Source organism: Misgurnus anguillicaudatus, chromosome 10 (genome assembly GCF_027580225.2).
Source record: "Misgurnus anguillicaudatus chromosome 10, ASM2758022v2, whole genome shotgun sequence".
NCBI classification, from domain to species: domain Eukaryota; kingdom Metazoa; phylum Chordata; class Actinopteri; order Cypriniformes; family Cobitidae; genus Misgurnus; species Misgurnus anguillicaudatus.
In genome coordinates, this window is record NC_073346.2 from 36,805,465 (window position 1) to 36,828,816 (window position 23,352).

Consider the following 23,352-nt stretch of genomic DNA (forward strand, 5'->3'; position numbering starts at 1 on the left):
GAGTTAACTAAATTATTCACAGTTCATGGCATATATAATTATTTGTTGACAGTAGCCCTTAAACGAAAGATCATGTGACCCTGCCTTTAAAAAAACTGCATTTTTTGTGATTTACTGTTTTTTATAAAACCATCCATAATGTAAAGAACACTCTGTAAAAATATAACCTTAATATCTTTAAAGAGATTAAAATCAATCAGTGAAATTAAATAGGACTTTGGTTGCTCTACTTGGTTATATGATACTTCTGCTTTGTTTATCGGTAGTTGAAAGATGTGCCGGTTGGTGGTTGTAATGTTTGTCCCGCCCCTCCTCCACTGTGATTGGACGGCCCAGTGAAAAGTGACATTGATGAGCTGAGCGTTTCACCCAAAGATGAAAATTTTTCAGCTATGGGCGCTCAGCACTGAGCGCGGAAAAAAACGCAAAGGGGCTCAGCGCGGACAAAACCCACCAGCTGCTGCCGTTTTTGAAAAGCGTGGCTTTCCATTGGAAACAATTGAAAACATTTGCCAGGCGCAGGCGTAAACGCTTTGGTGTACACGTCCCCTAATAGTTTTATAAGTTCAATTGTATTTAGGTTTCTATAAATTTGAAAGAAAGCTAAATTTTTGACACTTTTCAGCAGATGATGTGTCTTGGTGGATTTGCAGTTCTACCTTTTTTGATCCATATTTATTAAAAAGCCATTTGTGAATCTGAAAAGACAAACCGTCACAAGTTCGGCAAGAAAGCATCTGTTGTTTTCAAAAAATTATAACATCTATAAAATAATAACATAGACTAATGTTAGCATCTGCTGTGCGAGCAATCTAACGCCTCCGCCTCACCGTCACCTGACTCTGCTGTAGACCTCATAGCGTGCCAGATTAAATCCATCATTCACTGATTAAAATTGATCTGCTAGTTGTTTTTTACAGACAGACCTGACATCTGCTTCGCTCCATCTTCAAAAGAGAGAGAGATGCCCTCGCAATATTGCTTCACAAATGGCCAGGCATCTGACACAGATCGATGTAAATATTGTATCGCTGTCTGCTACAACGGGAAAACCTGGAGAGTCCCTGTGTTCGATGAAAATATTTATGGGGTGTTTGTGGTTCACTGCGCAGGCAGATAGGGATTTATTTTGTTGTTAGCGAATGTCCCTGTGCCAAACCAAAACCAGACTGATACTCTCATCTTCTGGCTCAATGTAAAAGATCAAGAGAAAATCTGTGCCTCGATGCCAAATGGTGCCACATGCAAACACGCTGACAGTGTTTGCAAGTTTGCGCCTGTGTTTTAATATTTTTAGAACAGCATGGTTTCAAAAAAAAAAAAAAAAAAACATTTTGGAGTGCATTACAACAACATATCTAGGTCACTTTTCAACCCAAAATCAAAAGTAAAAGTATTTTTCACTTAAAAGCGAAAGGGATTATTTTCATTATTCATGGTTTTTGGAAATTTAACACTGCTTGTTTCTGCGTGTAACCTTATGTTTTGAGGTCAGAATCCTCTTATATCACATAAAATTAATTACAAATAAAAGATATTGAGACCCCTGAGGGACTGTGTTTATTTTTAACTCATTCCCCACAAGCCATTTTTTGAAAAGTTGCCTGTCAGCATTTTTGTGATTTTCACAAAAGTTTCACAAAATGCCTTCTAGGAAAATGTTCATCTAAAAATATATAAACATACAAATATGTCAAATGAAAGAACAGACCCTCAAACAAACAAACAAAACAGAAAAAACGTTTCATCCTATCTATATTTTTTTCTCTGCTTACAAACTCTTAAATATACGGAGCCCCTAAGGGGACATGAAGCAAAAAATAAATAAAGTTTAGTTTCGCGTGCGCACTTGAAACTATCACGTGTTCACATGAAACTTTCGCTTTCACATGTGCACACAAAAGTTTCACGTAAGCATGCGAAAGTAAACTTAAAAAAATTCTGCACATGAAGATTTCGCGTGAGCACATGAAACGAAGCTTTAGATTTTTTTACTCCAGTGTCACTTTAGGGGCTCGGTATAAATATGGTATTTTCTTTGAAAATAATAAATTTTTAGCAAAAATCACAAAAATGCAATTATTTCAGAAGGAATTTCACAAAAGATCAGATTCAGAACAATTATCAAAACATACACAGAGTTTAAAATATTTTTTGCTTCAGTTTTTTATAAATTGGGTAATTGCTGTATTACAGATTTACATAAAACCTCATCAGGAACACGTTTTTTAATGCAAATGTTTTCTCTTTATTGACCAGATAACTCGTCAATGGTGGGGAAATCGTTAAATGCAATTTACCCTCAAGCATATGCAGATAAAAAATATTTTCATCAGCTCAGCATGAAAAAATTGAACTTTTTTCCAGATGTTTAATTCAATCAACAAAATTGTTCATGCATATTAAAGTCATCAAACAGATGTGATATTTTCAGATCATCCTGCATTGTCAATATTAGGGATGCTCCGATCGATCGGCCGCAGATCGGTATCGGCCGATAACGGCATTAAATGACTCGATCGGTCCACGTTAAATTTGCCGATCTCGTGAACCGATCTTTCTGTTTACTTTTGTCTGTCATGATATGGCTCCTCAATGCGGCTGCACGTAGAGACCATTTTTAGGCAGTGAGAACATTTTTACAACCCGTGGCTGATGAGCGACGTGTAGATTTGCATTTCTCTTTTTGCCGTTACAGAGATATGTGTATTTTCTATGAGGACGCGGTCCGGTCCTAACATCGCGACCCGTCTTCACATCTCCATCAAACAGCGTATACAACACATATCTATCGCGGACAATTGCATCCTCATGTCAAAAGTTTATTATTTGCATGCGTTTTAAAGTTTTGAGCGTTTCAACTTTAATTTTCCTCACAGCTGCTCTCGTCTGCATACACCCGCCGCGCGCGCACACACACAGCAGCCTGTCATCAGTGCACGTGAACAGAGTGATCTCTGTCAAGTCTTAAAGCTACAGTAACCTTATTCATCTCTCAATAAAATCACTCTCTACTCTTCACTAAAGAACTGTTGTACTTCATACGAATGCGTGTATATTTAATTCATACAGTAAAGACTGTTAACCGTTTTATTTTCATTAGTTTTTACAGACATAAGCCTTTTTAAAGGCATATTAAATTTCTCTTTATAGAAGAAATATTTGTTGTGCTAATTTATTTGATTCTCTATTAAAACAATAATATACCTAATTACTGCAAGTAATATAACAAAGGCAACATCTGTGGTTTTACTTTATCTCGAATTTTTTTTTAAAGTTACAGTCATCAAAGAGCTTAAGTATCAGCTTGAAAAATCGGTATCGGCATTGGTATCGGCCGATCACGAAGACAACAAATCGGTGATCGGTATCGGCCAGCAAAAATCCTGATCGGAGCATCCCTAGTCAATATATTTACAGCTAAAAGTAGTTTCTGCTACTTATCATGTTTTGAGAGCAGGACCTCAAAATTCTACAATTATGTAACCATTTGTGATGATGTTGTGTAACTTATAATGTTGATCTTGTGCTTTGCTTCAGGTAAAGAGGTGGAGAAGGAGATGTGTGGTGATGTTGTCTCTCCTGCACCTGTGCCCTGTACGGTTCCCTGTCCTAAAGACTGTGCCCTCAGTCTCTGGACACAATGGTCCACCTGTTCCCAGACCTGCTCCAGCAAAACAGCCGAGGGCAAACAGATGAGAACCCGAGCCATTCTGGCTTACAATGCAGGAGAAGGTAAATTAACATGGGTACTTTCAAATGTGTGACCCTGCCTGTCAAAACCCAGCATTTTTGTTATCTACAGTAGGTGCCTTTCCATTGCAGATTTGTGGAAAACTTTAGAGTTATTTTCTAAATGTCGACAAAAGTCTATTGCGAAATGACGACGTTTCCATTAACCGATGATATGCGACTGAAACTTAGTTTTCCTCTCGCAATAAGTCATTCCAAACATTATGTGGACTGATGTTGGTAGGTTTACTAATAACACGTCCATCACACTAGGCATTACTTTTAACCAGAGGAGACATAAGAAAAATTAATAAAGAAAAATTAACGCAAAAGTAATACATTACTTTATATGAAATGTAACTAAGTAACGCAATACGTTTTTGGGAAGTAACTTAATATTGTAATGCGTTACTTTTAAAAGTAACTTTCCCCAACACTGCTTGGGAGCAGGCACATATTGAGGTGTTTCTGGGAGGTTTTAGTTCATACCGTGTCGTCTTCAAATAATAATTATGTGACTTACTTGCATCAGGTGACCTGAAAAGACGAATAAACTGTTTCCATTGCAATTTTGCAAAATAGACCTTTTTTCAAATTACCTGAAAAACCACCTCATGCTTTAAAAAGTTTTTGCGATATATGGGAGTTTTTCCATTGGCCGTATTTTCAATTTGCAATGTCAATTTGTGCAATTTAAAGTGTAATTGAAATGCAGCTATTATCTACATGCAGGGGTGCTGTAAAGGGGGGGTAAACAATGACGATTCTCGGGGCCCACGAGTAAGAGGGGGCCCAGATAAGCCCCCAAAATTGTGGTGCTAAAAAAATATTTAATAGTAAAAATTATTAACTTTAAATTATTCTATTTGCTGTTTCCTGGTATCAAAAAATGTATTTGTTTAGGAAACACAAACGTCTGTTGGCCCCTTTCCCCCCTCTCAATTGTCATAAAATGGTTCAGTCCGCCCAAATTGTATAATCCAGGCAACACAGCTTGACTTCACTTATAGTGCCGGCAGAATATCAACTTGACTGACAAGGAAGTGAAAATGCTGAAAAAATCTGGAAGTCAAAAACGGAAAGAGTAAAAAATAAGAAGTGAAAGAGGCAAAGGGTCGACATTATGTTACCAAGGTGGGTTTGTAAGTAGGCCTAAATTGTTAGTGGACCACCCGTCCGTGACAATGATCGTAGCCTACGGCACTTTTCTGTGCTAACGCGCACGCTTTGTACACGAGGCCCCAGGTCTCTACGGTAGCATTTTTCGACAAGTAAGCACGTTTATTTATGCACGTGATTTATTTAGACAAAGTTATTGACTATGCAAATTTCAAACGGTCAAAATGACGCCTTGTTTGTTCTAGTGTTAAAGATAATTACCACACTGCAAAAAATGATTTTCAAGAAAAAATTCTTAGTATTTTTGTCTTGTTTTCAGTAAAAATATCTAAAATTTCTTAAATAAAGATGCTTTTTCATGATGAGCAAAACGACCCAAGAAAATAAGTCTAGTTTTTAGACCAAAAATATTACATTTAAGGGATTGTGTGCATAAAACAAGCAAAAAAAACTGCCAATGGAGTAAGCAAAAAAATCTTGAACATTTTTCTTAAACACTAAATTCAAGAAAAATTTGCTTACCCCATTGGCAGACTTTTTTGCTTGTTTTATGCACAAAATCCCTTAAATGTAATATTTTTGGTCTAAAAACTAGACTTATTTTCTTGGGTCGTTTTGCTCATCAAGAAAAAGCATCCCAATTCAAGAATTCTTTGATATTTCCACTGAAAACAAGAAAAAAATACAAAGAACTTTTTTTCTTGAAAATCATTTTTTTGGAGTGCGTAATGTAAAGAACATTCTGTGAATACTGACTGAGTTATGTCAAAGATTAAAATCAATGACTGAAATCAAACTTTGATGCTTCTAATCTCATCAATATACTGTATTATAAGACTTTTTTAGCCTGGATTTTAAAGACAGGCTAAAAAAAAATAATATAATATTACCACCTTTTCAAACCAAAAGATTAACTCAAAAATTACATTTCCTGAATGTAATGAATCTGATTTCAGTCGTCACTCACAAGCTATTCATACACAAAATAATTTTTTGCAATGCATATGCTTAAATGTTGCGGTTAAAATGACTACTGGTGGCCGCTCTAGTGTTAAAAGTGCATGATAAGGCAACTCAATTTTCTCCCCATGTTAGGTCAAGAAAAAGCTGGAAAAAATAACAATACACAGCTTTAGTTAAACATTCAACACTGCAAAAAATGACTTTCTTACTTAGTATTTTGTCTTGTTTTCAGTAGAAATATCTAAACATTCTTAAATTAAGATGCTTTTTCTTGATGAGCAAAATGACCTGAGTCTAGTTTTAAGACAAATTAATATACAATTTAAGTGAAATTGTCCTTAAAACGAGCAAAATGATCTGCCAATGGGGTGAGAAAAAATTGTGAAATAAGATTTCTTTTTTCTTAAACACTTAATTCAAGTAAAATTTTCTCACCCCATTGGTAGTCAAAATACCATAAAAGCGCATGTTTTATGTAAATTAATATGAAAAAAGTCTCAGCTGTGTTGGGGGCCCTGTCAAGATTCTTTTCATGGGGCCCAAAATCCTTAGCAGCGCCCCTGTCTACATGAATCATTTTAAGAACATTCTGTGAAAAATAACCTTTACCTTTAATATTGACTGAGTTAGATCATGTCAAAGATTAAAATCAATGTGGAATCAGTGATTGAAATCAAATTTTGATGCTCCTAAACTCGTCATCAGATTGATAATTTAGTCTGGATATCACAGACAAGGTCAAGTATGCATTTTATGTATTTTACATAACTATACAAAGTATGTTTCTTAGTTTATAATCAGCATACTTACAGTATTTTTTTCTGGCCATGCAAAACCTCTTTTTGTCAAATGTATAACTTCAGTCGTGAGCTTGTGCCACCTTTTTTTCAGAATTGGAGCCACTTGGTTTGTTATGTATTGCAGTGACATCAGACATTTTTAAGTGTCTAAATCATTTTTCGTCCTTGTAATTGTCTATGGTATGGTATCATCACAAGTGTTCCAAGTCTCCGAAATCCACAAGAAAAATTGGGGTCAATTAAAGCCACAATATCTAAGATTTATTTTAAATATCGAAAATATTCTTCGCCATTGTTATTCTGTTATTGTAAAATAGCGACCTCTAGTGGTGAAAATTCTACATATTGTGCCTTTAATAAAATTGTTAATAAAATAATTTGCAAGGGATTTTTATGTATTTCCTTAGTTTCCAAATAAGGATATTTTACAAATCTATACTACTTGTTTATCTATCAGGCTTTGATTTGATTATAAATAGTGGGTGTTGCATATAAAAAGTAAGCCAGGTTATTGGATGAGATTTTATCTCCGCTTAAAAGGACAGTAATTATAAAAAAATGATAGAATTTGATAATAGATTAATATTACAAAGATATTTTTTTTTAAAATACTATAACATGAAATACTATAACATCATTAGTTCATAATAGTAACAAAATAAATGAGGGTTATTTTGATTTCACCTTGACTTTCATGTGGTTAAAAGTTTCTTATTTGTAATTTCTCTGTCATAACCCTCTTAGAAGAGCCGGTAGCAATTGTCACTGTGTTTTTCTCAACAGTGGCATCAATGGTAGTGGCGTGGATAACAGTTATGGAGGGTAATGTGTATAAACGTCTCGTGCTTTTTAGACCCCATAGAGTAATTTTCCGTAGAAGCCCTTTTAGCTTTGTTTGCATGGTTGAAAAAGACCATTGAGTCCTGTCAGCTAAACGTTTATCTCTTGTCCCAGTCCAGTATTTACTGAAACAGTTTCACGTGTAAAGACGCTCATAACATTTGCTTCATCTCAAGGTCTCACGAGGGTCCCAAAGTTTCCAGAGCTCAACGGTACATTTGAGTTCTAATCTCATCTGTTGTGTGCAGTGTGTAGATCTGTTTGCTAAAGATAAATAGATTGTGGTTGTGTAGGTTTATAGTTAGAGAGCTTTAATTGACACTTTAAAATGTTTAATGTTGCATCCCTGAAGAATATACAAAATAAAACTGAGAACGTCAATGAATTCGGCTGAAAGCCTTACTATGAGTATATCTACGCATGTCTTGCTACATATCCGCTTGACATCTTAACATTACAGATGGAGAATGCAGCCATTTGTGCATTGAGGACTTACCGTATGCATAATGCATATCCTTCATAGTCGATCTGTAAGTCAGGAGAGTAATGAAATTCATATTGCAAAAATGAATAGAAATATTATTCCTCTTCGGAAACCGCTGTAGCATGTTGCCATAAACCATAAACATGTGAAATGTAAGTGCAGGCGTTCACTATCCTATCTGACAGCAGTGCCGAAGATTTATTTTCCCTATTATCCCCCGTTTGAAGAATCACCCATAAACCTTTAGCGCCACAATCCTGCATGCGTTAAACCTGCCAACCCCCTTTCAAAAGTGTGAGGTTTGCCTAACCCAAGGTTAACAGATGCCCTGGACTATAATTTAACCCAGGGTTAAGCATAGTGTAACCTATTGTTATTAGCCTCCAACTAAATGTCGGATATAAGAATAAAACATGCAATGTAATGGATATATCTGTCAGAGTCGATATAGGTTTAATTATGTGCCTGTAATTTAAAGCAGAGAGACATACAGTACGTGCGCACTTTGCTTTGATTCACGGGCGCACCGGGCACTTCTGTCATCTACAAACCTGTTAATGTCATCAATTATTTAGTCGCCCGGCTCTTCTCCACTGGCTACATTGACTATACGCCACTCCTGAGGAATTAAGAAGAGGCAATTATGTGAAGTGTTTCATCCCAATCAATTTCAAACAAGTTTAAGCGTCTGGAGGAGATGCCGCGGTTATGTTGAGATTGTGGGAAATTAACACTTGACCTCTTTCACTCCAAAGGAGGCACAGAAGAAAAATCAAAGCTAAGACGACAACGCCGTTCCTGTCAAGGCTCCCACGGGTCCTTAAAATCCTTGAAAGCTTGTGAATCTGGGGGGAAGGAAATTCAAGGCCATGGGAAGTTTTTTGAAAATATACATACATATGTACAGGTTATTGAAAGTGCTTGAATCTATTTTATGCAAGAAGTTTATTGGAAAAAAATCCATATTATTCCCTGTGTAGTGTAGGATAATATCATAAAAATTCTAGACTTTTAAGCACACGTACTAAACAGTTCACTTTAAATGCTTATATTTTCTGTATGCGAATGTTGATATAAACCAAAATGCTTTTTGGCATAGTTGTGTTTGACACATAAAAACGTCTCGGGTTACGTATATAACTGTTGTTCCCTGAGAAGGGAACTAGACGCTGCGTCTCCCTTGCCATACTTCCTGCGTCCCTGTAACGGCGTCTTTGGCAATATTTCAAATAGTGATATACTACCTGGCTCCCGCGTCACCCTGTCTTTGTCATTAAGCCTCACCATTGGTTGAATTTGATATACACATTCAGACGCACTTACCCCTGGAGGCGTCCCCAAAGTGTCACCGCAGTGACGCAGCGCGAGTTCCCTCGAAAGGGAACTGTAACAATGTATCTTAAAAGTAATACAATGTACCCTTGCTCTCCCTTAAAATGTGTCCCCACATTTAGTCCTTGAATTTGAGGGTATTGGACCTGGAAAGTCCTTGAAAGGTTCTTGAATTTAAAGTTAACTAAGGTGTGGGAACCCTGTCCTCTGCATCGCCAGGGTTCTTGTGCACACTGGACCCGTTTTTGCTGTTTACTTAAGCTCGAAGCTGATTGTGATGGTTGTGTCAGGAAAATGTCACAGTTTTAAACCTGATGCATGTCATTTCGCTCCTAAAGGAGGTTTCGGTTGTCCAAACAGCAGCTCCCTGCAGGAGGTGCGCAACTGTAATGAACATCCATGCGTGGTGTATCACTGGCAGGTGGGCCCATGGGGACAGTGTGTGGAGGACACCAGCTCATCAACCCTCAACACATCCTCCAACGCAGGAAAAAACACTTGCGCCCTGGGAATGCAGACACGCAAGGTCATCTGTGTTAAAGTCAACGTCGGACAGGTGCCACCCAAAAAGTAAGCCAATAGCTTCTGTACGGCTGACTTTTACCTTTATTGTTAAAGCTTGTGTATAAAACAAGCAAAAAAATCTGCCGATGGGGTAAGCAAGCAATCTTGAACATTTTTCTTAAACAATAAATTCAAGAAAAATTTGCTTACCCAATTGGCAGATTTTTTTGCTTGTTTTTTTGCACAAGATCACTTAAATTTGATATTTTTGGTCTAAAAATTAGACTCATTTTTTGGGGTCATTTTGCTCATAAAGAAAAAGCATCTTAATTGAAGAATTTTTAGATATTTTTACTGAAAACAAGACAAAATACTAAGAAAAGTATTTATTGAAAATCATTTTTTACAGAGTAGTATTACATTTTCATATATCCAAAGAATCTTTAGTTTGATCAGATTTTAAAAAAGACAGATCAGCTGTACCGATTCATCCCTAATAAACCCGAGCATCTGGAGGCGTACAAGTCACGAGCAAGCAACACACACAAAACATTATCCCACTATTTCTGGATAATTTAGGATTATATGTGCTTAAGTGCCGATTGCTAAAAAAACTTAAATTTGATGCAGTTTTACTTACCGCCTGTGACTCATGACCCACACTGCCAAAAATGACTTTCTTAGTATTTTTGTCTTGTTTTTAATACAAATCTAAAAATTTTTAAATTAACACGACCTTAGAAAAATAGTGTGGTTTTAGACAAAACATAAAATAAAATAAAATTTGTTCCTAAAAACAAGCAAAAACCTGCCAAAAATGTAAACTTTTTCTTAAACCGTTAATTCAAGAAAAATTCAATTCACATTTTCTTACGACATTGGCCCATTTTTTTAAGCACTAATTCACATAAATTGTATATTTTTTGTCTAAAAACTACACTTATATTCTTAGGTCATTTTGCTTATTAAGAAAGAGCATCTTGATTTGGGAATTTTTTTATATTTTGCTGAAAACAAGACAAAAATACTAAGTAGGAAAGTCATTTTTGCAATGCAGTTGGGACCGCCCTATTTCCACAAAATTTTGCATTAAAACAAACAAAGACGCACAGACAAATCCGCTGCAACTCTGGATAAACAAAGTATATACATTGTGTCTAGAAAGGGTTCTTTGGAAAACTAAACAAAGCTTAAATTTTCCTCAAAAACAACACCTTACTACTTTGGTGACGTTAATTTCATGTCAGCTCTTGGTTGGTGTGTGCGAGTGCTATTCCGGTAAAAGTGCCCATATAAGGACTTCCACTGTACTTCCTGCACTGAAATATTAAGAAATAAAGCAAGATTGTTACCTTTGAATATTTCATGTTTAAAATAAACTTTACGAACCCTGAAAATACTCCATCATACGTTCACTTGCATTTTTGACACTTTGCCTTTAGCATGAGGAATTAAAAAGTAAATTAATTAACTCTTAAAAAGTGTTAATAAATCAGAATGCATGAAATAGTTTTAGACTCCCACTCGAATGAAACTGAGGTTGTAGGTTTGCTGAAGATTCCAGTATACCGTAACTGGCCTTATTCTTCACTGTTTTATATTATTTGTTGGTTAACTCGACTGTTATCTGCTATGGATTTGTTTTCAGTCCCTTATGACTTTAGCAGTGCGAAAAGGTCATGGGTTCGAGCCAAGGAAACACACATGCTAATAAAGAATGTAATTAGTAATTAGTTACTGTAATGTAGTTACTTTTCCCTTAAAAATGATAAGGGATTACTCTTATTTTTCCTCTGCCAAATGCATACAGTAAATTCAACTTAATGTAATGCAAGCAAGCACACACGGATCGAGTTCTCATTCAGTCTGTAGATTCTTCAGGGATGGAGAATCATTCGGATGAAGATGGGGCTGTGCTTGTGTTTGATTGGCAGGTGGTAATTGTGCTATAAAAGTCTGTGTGCGTACACACCCTATCATTCCACTGCAGGCAAATGAAACTGCTGAATGCCGAATACACACACGGGCACAAACAGGGTAATTAGCTCAGTCGTTTCCAGACCCTGCTAATTTTCTATTGATGATAATGGCAGTAATTAAGTGCCTTTGATTCTTTAATGCAATTTATTCACCGCAAGATGAGGTTCCTCTCCATATTTAGCATAAACAAACCATCCAAAAATATATCACCAAGTGGTTAAGCATTACTCCCTCGACAGATCCTTTTTGAAAACAACATTGTAGTGTAAAACTGAGGTGTGTTATTGAATATTCCACTGTTTTTACCACTCGAGGACTGGAAAATAGTTTGTTTTTTTGTCTAGGAAGACGACATTAAGTCGGAGTGGAGTTTGGTGGTTTAAGCTCAGTGGATATGCCAACAAAAAATAAATGTTTTAATGTTTGGAGAAAGAAATATAATAAAGATAAACATTTAGTTTAGAATTATGTAATAAGGCCAGGAGGACGTATTAGGAACAAATCACTTTTAAAACATATTGCAGTATGCACATGACCCTAAAGGGCACTCAGTGAACCCATAGCGAAATACACTATCGATTTGAATCCTCACTCAGACCTGCATGTCTTTTTAAACATCTTATTTTTTTAAGTCTGAAGAAACACCATCTGTATCTAGATGGTGGAGCTTGGACAAATCCTCAGTGGGGTGTTTCGGGTCTTTAATCATCAGACTCCCTCACCTGGGTGACCCAACTGGGAGTGATCAATCCCCGGTTTGTTTCCAAGCAGGGTTTTACACCACGGGACCCCCCTTTAATCCACAGCCACCGTGAGGGCTTCACTGATGTTTCTCTGGTGGCTTTTCTCAAATGCAAACCTCTAATACCAAGGAGCCTGAGTGCCCGGAGAGACTGCCCGCTTATTAACCCTCATAAATGCATGCATTTGTCAAGCTTTGGCTCAGGTCTGGATCACATTAAGGCGTCTTTTGCAGGGTTTTATGTCTTGTGTTACTATGTGTCACTCATGGTATCAGGGTGAGAAGAAAAATTTTAAACACACAGACAGAGATGATAAAGTTCAGGCCAAGACCTGTGATGCTCTTCACAGTTACTGAAAACTGATGTTACACTTCCTGACAGTTTGAGAGGTATTTCATGCTGCTTATATTGTTATTAATATTATTGTTATCAAATTTTATTATTTTAATGTGCCATATGAATCATAATAAATTAAGATCTTACAAGAGATTTTGGTTTGTCCCCTTCCAATTATACAGAAGCTGCATTTGCATCTGATGCATTGATTGCCATCATCTCAAATGATCAATTGAGCACTACCAGCTGCAGTCACCTTTCACTTTCATTGTACAGAAAATAAAACCCCATCAAAATTACTCCATGTGTTCCATACCAGAAAAATGCTGGGATGTTTTTTTAAACCCATTGTTGGGTCAATAATGGACAAACCCAACAGTTGGGGTAAATTGGCTTTGTCCATTTTTGACCTCTCTTCGGAGGGACATGAATTCAAAATATGTGTTCGGAGTGTCGTGTGTGTTGCTCGTCATGTCAAAATATTAGGGACGCACCGATATATCGGCCGAAAATGCTTGCTATGCTTCTCAATGAATTACGGAATTGCGCCAGAGGGCGCTCTTGTGCAGAAACTCAATATGTGCTGTAGACGAAGAATCATACACACATAGCTATGATACGCAGCTACAAGAAATGGCTTAAAGGGGGGGGTTCAATGGTATTTCATGCATTCTGACTTATTAACACAGTTATAGAGTTGTTTCCTCATGCTAAACGTAGGCAAAGTGTCAAAAAAGCAGTTGGGCGTGTTACAGAGCATTTCTGTGCAGAATGCACTTCGCCAGGGTTCGTACAAGTTTCTGAAAGTTTTTACCATTACGGGTCCAGCTGACGTTTCAGGGGTTTCTATACGTATCACTTCTTTTTATGGGCACTTCCCCTGGAAAACCCCGCCCACCCGTCAATCAGCGGGAGACGCTAGAACTTACAAACATCGCATCATGTAACAGCTTTGTTTAATTTCCAAACTCAACAATGACACGAAAAAAAATGTGTTTTTGGATGTAAGGAGAAGAAATCCAGCCTTATGAAAACAATGGATATAGTTTATTATCCGGGGTAGCAGCGGAGTTTTGCGTGTGTGTTTGATGCGCTGGATTATTGTAAAGTCTCAACTGGGTCATGAGTTGCATGCGGCAAGTAAAACTTCTGTGTTATGTTGGAAATAGGTGCGCGCATATTATATAAATGACACAAACATGTACTGAATCATAAGTTAAACAATGTTGTATAGTGTTGCATGACTCGTGCTCGCTTCTCCAGGGGTAGTAACTCCTCCTTCATTTTTTCATACGTTATCGGAAAGAATCTGTAATGCTAATCTTTCTATTATAAATTTGATTAAACTAAAGACTCTTCTGAGATATAAAGGATGTAATACTACTCTATAGGTACTCCAGATTAACATCAGAAGTGCAGAAACAGCGTGTGTTATGTAAGCTTTAAGCATATGAAGAGTTTCGTTGCAAAACGAGATAAATCCATTTTTAACATTTTTGTCAAAACATGTTTATTATTATGTTATCATGTTATTATTTTGTTTTATGGTGCTACTTAGCTGTATTTTTTAAGTTATGAAGGTTTAAATCAAAACAAACCAACTGCAGTTGCTTTGAAATTAATTAGAATGCACAACCAAAAAACGAGATTTCTGAACAATTAACAAAACGGTGGTTATCTCGTTTTGCAACGAAACTCTTCATATATTTATATTGATGTTCTTCAAACCTTTTCAGGTATTTTCATGATAATAACGAAAATGTATAATGATTATGTTTGAAGATTGTTGCTTTTTCAAATGCATGTTATAAACGACTCAAACCAATAGTGATTTCAGATTGATAAATCTCAGCTGTGTGATTCAGAATAGTTATCAGCCATGTATTATTAATGTATATCGGCATTTATCGGGGCACCCCTACGATATATGTGTTCGGTGCATCATTTGAACCTATGTTCATCATGCATAATGTCAAAATACATGCCTGCTGCACACGCGTCGAAAGGGTTTATGATAAAAGAGACGCTAACGTTAACAAAATACTTGCAAGACACTAACTTAACACTAAACTCTGATTACACACGAGATTAAGCGAGTATCTGGCAAACGTGAGTGTCTCTTTTATCATAAATCCCTTCGAAGCATCTGCAGCAGGCACTTATTTTGACATGACGAGCCACTCATGATGGGCCGCACTCATATTTTTGACCTGACGAGCCACACACGACACGCTGAAAACATATTTTTAATTCTTCACCTCTGAAGAGAAGTCATGTTTTGATGAGCTTCGCATTCGTGCGCCTTTGAAAAAGAAGTCAGCGGCTGCCACTTGTGCACACTTGAATACATTCAACCTTTTTAACCTTTGGGTCAAAAAGACGAACCCAACAAGTTTAGTCGTAATTTAACCCTGCTGGGATGTTATGGCTCAAAACGCTTAGTTGTTTTAACCCATTGTTGGGTCAAATATAAACACATTCTGGGTTAGTTTAACCCAACTGCTGGGTTCGTCCCTTTTTGACCCAACGCTTAAAAATAACCCAGCATTTTTGAGAGTGTTGAGAAAAGAAAGAAATAACAAATTAGAAATGACAAGGAAGGTAAATAACTTTCGATAAACTATCTCTTTAAGAATGTTTTTATTCTGCCCACGCTCTTATCAAGCCAAGCCAGGTAAACTTAAATTGATTTTCTAGTTAAAAGTGATGAACAATGCACAAACTATATATAAAGTAGTTTCTCAACTCTAATGAACAGCTTTGGCGAAATCAATGGAAATGCGATCCCTCACTTATAATCACCACGTATGACATTTAGTCCTAATTGAAAAATAATGACAACTTAGCGAGGGCATCTACTCGACACCTCATGGTTAAATGTATTAAAAAAAATTTTATGATGCTTTTGGGACATTTCCCAACCCTTCTCCAGTTTAATCATTTCCATTTGCTAAAATGACATATGAAAAACTAAAACAGATTACTGAATGAGTCATTTACCATCTTCATAGCTGTGATTTATTGCACGGTAAGCGTTCGCACTCCTAACCAGTTGTAGCAGGTAAGAGGAAACATCCCTCATTTAAATATCATCCAAATGAGCCGTTGCCCACCTTGCATCGTCGCTAATGCTCTGTCAGAAATTTACCCAATCTCCAGGAGAGCCCTGCGCACCCAAACCGGATTTGTCTCTCTGGCAGGATTTACCGCTTCTGTTGGTATTACGGATAAATCTGCTTTACATAGTCGTTGCTTTATTACATCGTAGCGGCTTTGCAACATCACGTCTCATGAAGCACAGAGCACATGGCGCCTCCCTCCCCACTATGCCAGAGCCCGGAGGATTTGATCAAATTTCAGATTACTGAATGTCTCTCTGCTGGACTGTTGCATCCCTGTTTATCTTTATCCAGGAGCCGAGCTGGAGCAGTGCTTAAAATACAGGAGCAGATTACAGCTAACCCCGATCATATATTTTGAGGAGCTATAACAGTAATAAAAGAGTATTACATGACTGAATACTATAACAGGATGTGTGGTCTTATCTGCCTATCTATCTCGAACATAATGCAACCGTGGAGCATGGAAAATAAGATTGAAAAGAGGCATTGTTGTGCTACAAATGCAACCGAGCCATGCTCAGCATGGATTCTGTAGTAATCCATAATTTGATTGCTTTTTATCTCATTTCGCTTGTTGTTTCATCACGACCACGACCGTGTGTTTTGGCCAACCAGGCTCCATTGCCAATCATACCTCTACCTATATTTCAATACATAGTATATATTTGGAGTAGACACATACATCAGGGGTGTGGCCAGAGGACGAGTGTGGTGGGCATAGGCCCACCCACTTTGATAAAAAGGCCCACCCAATTGTTAAACAAATATTTTATCTGAAAAAAATTAAAGTTGTGTTATTTAATTGCTTTTAATATAATTACAAAGATGACTGTACCATCTAAAATCTTAAAATAAAGAAAATTTAGTTTTAGATGATGCTTGATGAGTTTGATTGACATCCTTCACCGAAAGCTTGATTGACAGGCGACCAATCCTAACACAGATATTATGTGTTCAATAAACTCAATAAACTTATACGTTTATATTATGAGAACATATTGTTTGGTTAAGAACCGTTTAATGAAAACCGAGCTATGATTGTTTTGTTGTAAAACCATGACTAACATTGCAAGAGAATCTTGAAAGCAAAATCAATTTGTTGTGGCTCTTTAAGTCGTATTCTGGTCCAGTCAAAGGCAAATGAAAAGTAAAACTCCCCAGGATAGTAGTGAATTGTCCAGCTAGTGGTCTGTCATTTTCATTCATATTTATAAATGTGATGGTGTGTCCAGAGGATATGCACTAGATCAGAATCTCAGCTAGATGGATGATTCAAAGCTGTCAGTATGTTCCTGGGCTCTGGATCCACCTGCTTTAATGAAATAAAATAGTTTTAAGAGTGCCAGCAGTATTTCAGCGAGTCTGTTATATCTCATAGATGTCCGGAGGCTCCTCGTCCAGAATCGGTGCGACCCTGTCTGCTACCCTGTAAGAAAGACTGTATAGTAACACCATACAGTGACTGGACACAATGCCCAACGTCCTGTGAAGAAGGTAACCCCAACTGTCTGTCTGTCTATATATAGTATACTATCTATTTCTTTAGCTGTCTGTCTGTCTTTCTGTCTATTATACAATGAATGTAGTAATGTGTAGTAGACAGGACTATCTCTTTCTTTAGCTGTTTGTCTGTATATCTGCCAATAAAATCATTTATCTATCTAGTTTCTATTTTTTTAGCTTTCTGTTTGTCTTATTAAACAGCATCTATATTCATATATAGTATACTATCTATTTCTGTAGCTATGTCTGTTATAAATACTGTATGCTGCAATAAAGATGTGCTAGTGTGGAACTGAGTTAAATGACTTTTTAGTTTAGGCTTTTTTTAACAACAAAATTAACTCAAGATACTTATCCACAAAATAAAGGAGGTCTTGAATGTCCCAAAAATATCAATAACTCATTTTCATTAAGTATATGAAAAAAGATGGTATACACTGTATACCATACACTGTATATTTATATTTAGGGATGAATAATGATTAATTGCGATTAATCTACAGTATAGCAGAATAAAAGTTTTTGTTTGCATCATATACACTCACCTAAAGGATTATTAGGAACACCATACTAATACTGTGTTTGACCCTCTTTCACCTTCAGAACTTAATTCTACGTGGCATTGATTCAACAAGGTGCTGAAAGCATTCTTTAGAAATGTTGGCCCATATTGATAGGATAGCATCTTGCAGTTGATGGAGAATTGTAGGATGCACAACCAGGGCACGAAGCTCCCGTTCCACCACATCCCAAAGATGCTCTATTGGGTTGAGATCTGGTGACTGTGGGGGCCATTTTAGTACATTGAACTCAAGAAAACAATTTGAAATGATTCGAGCTTTGTGACACGGTGCATTATCCTTCTGGAATTAGCCATCAGAGGATGGGTACATGGTGGTCATAAAGGGATGGACATGGTCAGAAACAATGCTCAGGTGGGCCGTGGCATTTAAACGATGCCCATTTGGCACTAAGGGCCTAAAGTGTGCCAAAAAAAACATCCTCCACACCATTACACCATTGCATTAATGAGAAATTGAACAGGTGTTCCTAATAATCCTTTAGGTGAGTGTATGTGTGTGAGCTGTGTATAATAAATATGTATATATAAATATGCACACATGCATGTATAATTTTAAGAAAAAAAATTATATATTAAAGGGGCCATGGCATGAAAATCTGACTTTTTCCATGTTTAAGTGCTATGATTGGTTCTCCAGTGCTTCTATCAACCTAGAAAATGTGAAAAAGATCAACCCAGTAACTTAGTTTTGATAAACCATTCTCTACAAGCACATGAAAAAGTAGGTCGTTGAAATTTGGCTCTCCTTATGATGTCATAAGGAGCTCTTATTATAATAATACCACCCCTTAATCTGCACTATCCAATTACAGCACTGCCATTTAGTGCAGAGAAAAGCACAATTGAGTTTTAATTGCAACAAGCCACCATCATTGTGATCAGTGTTTGAATTTCATCAGCTCATTTGGTTTTTAAAGGACACACCCAAAACGGCACATTTTTGCACACACCTACAAAGTGTCAATTTTGACATGCTATAATAAATTATTTATAAGATATTTTGAGCTAAAACTTCACATATGTGCTCTGGGGACACCAAAGATTTATTTGACATCTTAAAAAAGTCTTGTGCCATGGCCCCTTTAAATATTTATTTATATATATATATATATATATTAGCATACTAGTATCTGTCTCTATGCCTGTACTACAATGGACTTAATTTTAAGGTGATATTAAGATAAGCTTTTGAATTTTCAGGGGTAAATGGTCAGAAGACTAAACAGTCTCGGTATCGAGTGGTCATCCAGATGCCTGCTAATGGAGGTCAGGAGTGTCCAGATGTCCTTAAAGAAGAAAGAGATTGTGGCACACCATCTGTCTGTCCAGGTTACAGGTAACAGACCTTACACTAGAGGTCTTGTCCGGTCCAAAGAAATGTACCCGACCCGAAATGACCCGAATCGACCCAAATCACTTTTTATCCGAACCCAAGGAGCATAAATATTTTTTTTAAAGACAGACCTGACCCGAGACAAACACGAAAAATTAGACCCGAGTCAGACCCGACCCAGTGGCAATTTATTTTTTACTCTACTTGACCCAAATGTAAACGGCACTGACTTGTGTGCAGTTTGCAGCCTCACACGCCCCAATCAGACAGAAAGAAACCTCAGTGGCCTTGCATCCAGTTTGGCCCGCTGCTCTATTTATTTTTGTTATCGGCTGATGACACCAAGGTAACCGCTTAAATGTGCATTCAAAGTTGATTGACAGGTCTGGCTCAAATAAAATTAACCTTGAAAGAATTAAACTGTGCTGTGGTCAGCAAAACAACTCAAATAATTGAATGCAGATTTAACAAAAACAAATCGCAATAAATAAAACTAATGTGATTTTAAAGCTGAAGGATATGAGCGTGCTATATTGAAAAATAGTCACGTCTGAAGGGAGTTGTTAGGCACGACTCACAGCTATGCATCAAAAAACAATTCGCTACAGGCTGTGAACATTAATTAAAAAATACAAACAGCCTAATTTAAATTTCTTTTAAATCAAGTCTGCTAATGAGGATATACAATACGCAACCGCTGCTAATCATAAAGATGAAATGACCTCTAAATTTCAGGTGGAAAACACACAAGTGGCGTAAATGTCAGCTGGTGCCATGGAGCATTCGCAGGGATGCTAAAGGTGCGCAGGAGAACTGTGGTGCTGGAGTCCAAACACGAGGTACATGCATTATTTTTACTGAGCGTGTGTAGCAGTAAACACTGCATAGGGACCCTATCAATGTCCACAACACATCAATGTCTCTGTTTAGCTTATTAGTATATACAATACCAGATTTTTAAACTCCTCATCCTTTTTGGTATGCTTTCTTCTAGGATATTCTTCCATTCAAACTTTGTTAGATTTGTAGGTAACTGTTAACATCAATTGCATTGGCATGAACTTGTTAACATTATAACAGATGAATAAATAATGAAAAACTGTATTCTATTGCGTATTGTTAGTTCATGTTGGCTAAAGCATTTACTAATGTTAACAAAAATAACCTTATTGTGAAGTGTTACCAATGTGTGCATTGTCTATTTAACTATTTATATGTGCATTGTGTAACTCGACAGAAATGCAATATAATACACATAACTACTGTATATTATCAGTGGTGTATAAAGACCGTACATAATGTTATGTTTTTATTACCTTAGAATGAGCCATAGACCGTAGGTCCCTGTACATGAAAGTCGCTATTTCACGCCGCCAACTACACAGTAGACCTAAACAGTATTTTTAGTATTCATACCTGCAGGGTTTTTACGTGTTCTTTAACTCTTTTCCCGCCATTGATGAGTTATCTCGTCAATAAAGAGAAAACATTTGCATAAAAAGGTGTTCCTGATGAAATTTTATGTTAATCTGCAATACCGTGACTATCCATTAGATGGCACTTACCCTATTTATAAAAAACGAAGCCAAAACGTTATTTACTAATTTTAAACTCTGTGTATGTTTTGATAATCATTCTGAATCTGATCTCTGGCCAAATTCCTTAAAAAAAATCAAATTATTTCAGCTTTTTGCTAAAAAAAAGTATTTTAAAGTTTATAAGCAGAGAAAAAAATGTAGATATGATGAAATGTTTTTTTCCCCGTTTGTTTGTTTGTTTGAAAGCAGAGGGTCTGTTCTTTTATTTTATATATTTTTATGTTTATATAATTTTAGAAGAAAAAAATTTGAAACTTGTGAAAATCACATAAAATGCTGGCGGGTAACTTTTCAAAAAATGGCTGGCGGGGAATGAGTTAATAGATTTTTGTATCTATTTTCTTCATTGATCCATTTGTTTTTAGGGTGCTATCACTCATCCAGAAGTCAACATTGGTCTGACAAAACCCTCCATCATGCTAGATTTCACATTTGCCCTTCAGTGTGTGTCAGGCGCAAAGCAAGCCTTCAAACTCTTCATCTGATTGGTCTTGACATTGCAGATTATTGTTGTGTCATCAGTGATTCTGCTGCTCTGTTGTTCTCCGTAGTGGCCAAGTTTGACCGAAACACTTTCTGTTAACCTGCCCTCGTGTCACTCACAACATGACACTTTCTCTGAACATCATTATCACAGATATGACACAAACTAAACATACCTGTTTCACATATACAGAAGCTCCCCGAACTGCTCAGACTGTCCAGTCGATCTTAAATGTTGTGTGTGTTTAATGTTAATATTGTTTGGTAAGTTATTTGATGGCACAATATGCAGTGTTCGAATTGAGGTGGGCTGGGGTGGTCCCTGACCTCCTATAAGCATTGAGGGACCCCCTATAAAGCACAAAATATGAATTAGGGGGTCCACAAAGTGATACAGTCCATGATTTGTCCCAATTTTGTGATAAACTAATCCAGAAAATTTCTGTAAAAAATAAATGTGAACTCTCAAGTGCACCTCACGCTGTTTTCTGGAGGAATTCACAGATTGTTAGATTTAGGATTGGGTTAGGGGCTTTTAAAAATTTCTTCTCAAACTAGTATTTCACGCTAATTTAATCGGGAAAAAATGGTTAGGGTTTTAGTTAAGAATAATTTGGGGTTTCTTTGATTAAAACGTTGAAAATGTATCCGGAATCACATCTTACTTTGTAAAATCACAGCGACAATATGGGGGGCTAGGCTGGTGGGGTGGGCCTTAGCTAAGGGACCCCCAAAATCTTTGACATAATGTGAACACTGACCATATGTCATTTTTGAAACTATAAAAGAAATCTTGCATATCGTGCCTTTTAATATTTTAAAATTATAGTTAAAGGGTTAGTCCACCCAAACATGAAAATTCTGTAATCATTTACTCACCTTCATGTTGTTCTCTTTTCTGTTAACAATAGGAAGATATTTTAATATATAATGTTAAGCACACAGACTGCCATAGTATTTGTTTTTCCTACTATGGAAGTTAATGGGTACCGTCAGCTGTATGCTTTCTATTATCAAAATATCCTCCTTTGTGTTAAACAGAATAAAGAAACTCGTACAAGATTAAAACAGAATTTTCATTTTTGGGTGAACTATCCCTTTAAGGCTAATGCAAAAAAACAGAAATGCTTTGCATAATTTAACAAAACAGGTGAGTGATCCGTGTGAAGAGCGTGACTTTATCCTGCTTTTCTCTCCTAAAAATAACCCACCCTGCATTTATTTCTGCTGTCTGGCACTGTGTCCTATCCTCTCTGTAATCTGTAGGATTGTTGAGTCTTACCGATGCATTTGTGTGTTCCTGTGTGATCTGCAGCTATCTCATGTAGGCAGCTGGATGGTACATTGGTGGATGTTGTGCAGTGTCTGAGGTCTGCGGGCAGTATGCCCGCTGTAAGCCAGTCCTGCCAGTTACCCTGCAGAGACGACTGCCAGCTCACCAACTGGTCCAAGTTCTCTCCCTGCACCTCGGACTGCGTTGGGGTTCGAACGCGGAGGAGAGCTCTTGTCGGTAATGAAGACGCATTTGTTCTCGATGCTGTAATTTGTTTGTGGAGTAGCGGTTAGATGACAAACTGGCTAAAGGCCCGAAATGTCCTTGTTTGATTCTTGCAATTAGGCTACGAGCAAGCCTGCTTTCATCCAGACAGGCATTATTGCCAATATAGATGCATTTAATGCAAATAAAATACTGTTTAAATCCAGGCAATAGGATCTGGCTGCCAATGCTGTTTTAGACACATGCAGTCTCACACAGGCATTGGTTTGTTATTCACACCCTGATGAAGGCTTGTAAGTTTCAGTGTTCAGTTTCCATTTTTAACTTTGCAAGCCAAGATAGAAGGCTTTAAAGCCTCATTTGTTATAACCTTGAGAATCTTGGTTTAAAATATTTTAT

The 23,352-nt window shown here is 36.9% G+C and overlaps 1 protein-coding gene across 1 annotated transcript in view; it reads left to right on the forward strand.

Annotated features, from left to right (window-relative positions):
- Positions 1 to 23,352, forward strand: part of thsd7ab (thrombospondin, type I, domain containing 7Ab) — a 162,338-nt gene that overhangs the window by 98,736 nt on the left and 40,250 nt on the right. The window contains exons 8-13 of the mRNA XM_055211313.2: positions 3,541 to 3,735; positions 9,609 to 9,840; positions 17,334 to 17,449; positions 19,242 to 19,377; positions 20,110 to 20,213; positions 22,771 to 22,965. Of these exons, the coding sequence (XP_055067288.2) occupies positions 3,541 to 3,735; positions 9,609 to 9,840; positions 17,334 to 17,449; positions 19,242 to 19,377; positions 20,110 to 20,213; positions 22,771 to 22,965 (978 nt within the window). The remainder of the gene's footprint in view (positions 1 to 3,540; positions 3,736 to 9,608; positions 9,841 to 17,333; positions 17,450 to 19,241; positions 19,378 to 20,109; positions 20,214 to 22,770; positions 22,966 to 23,352) is intronic.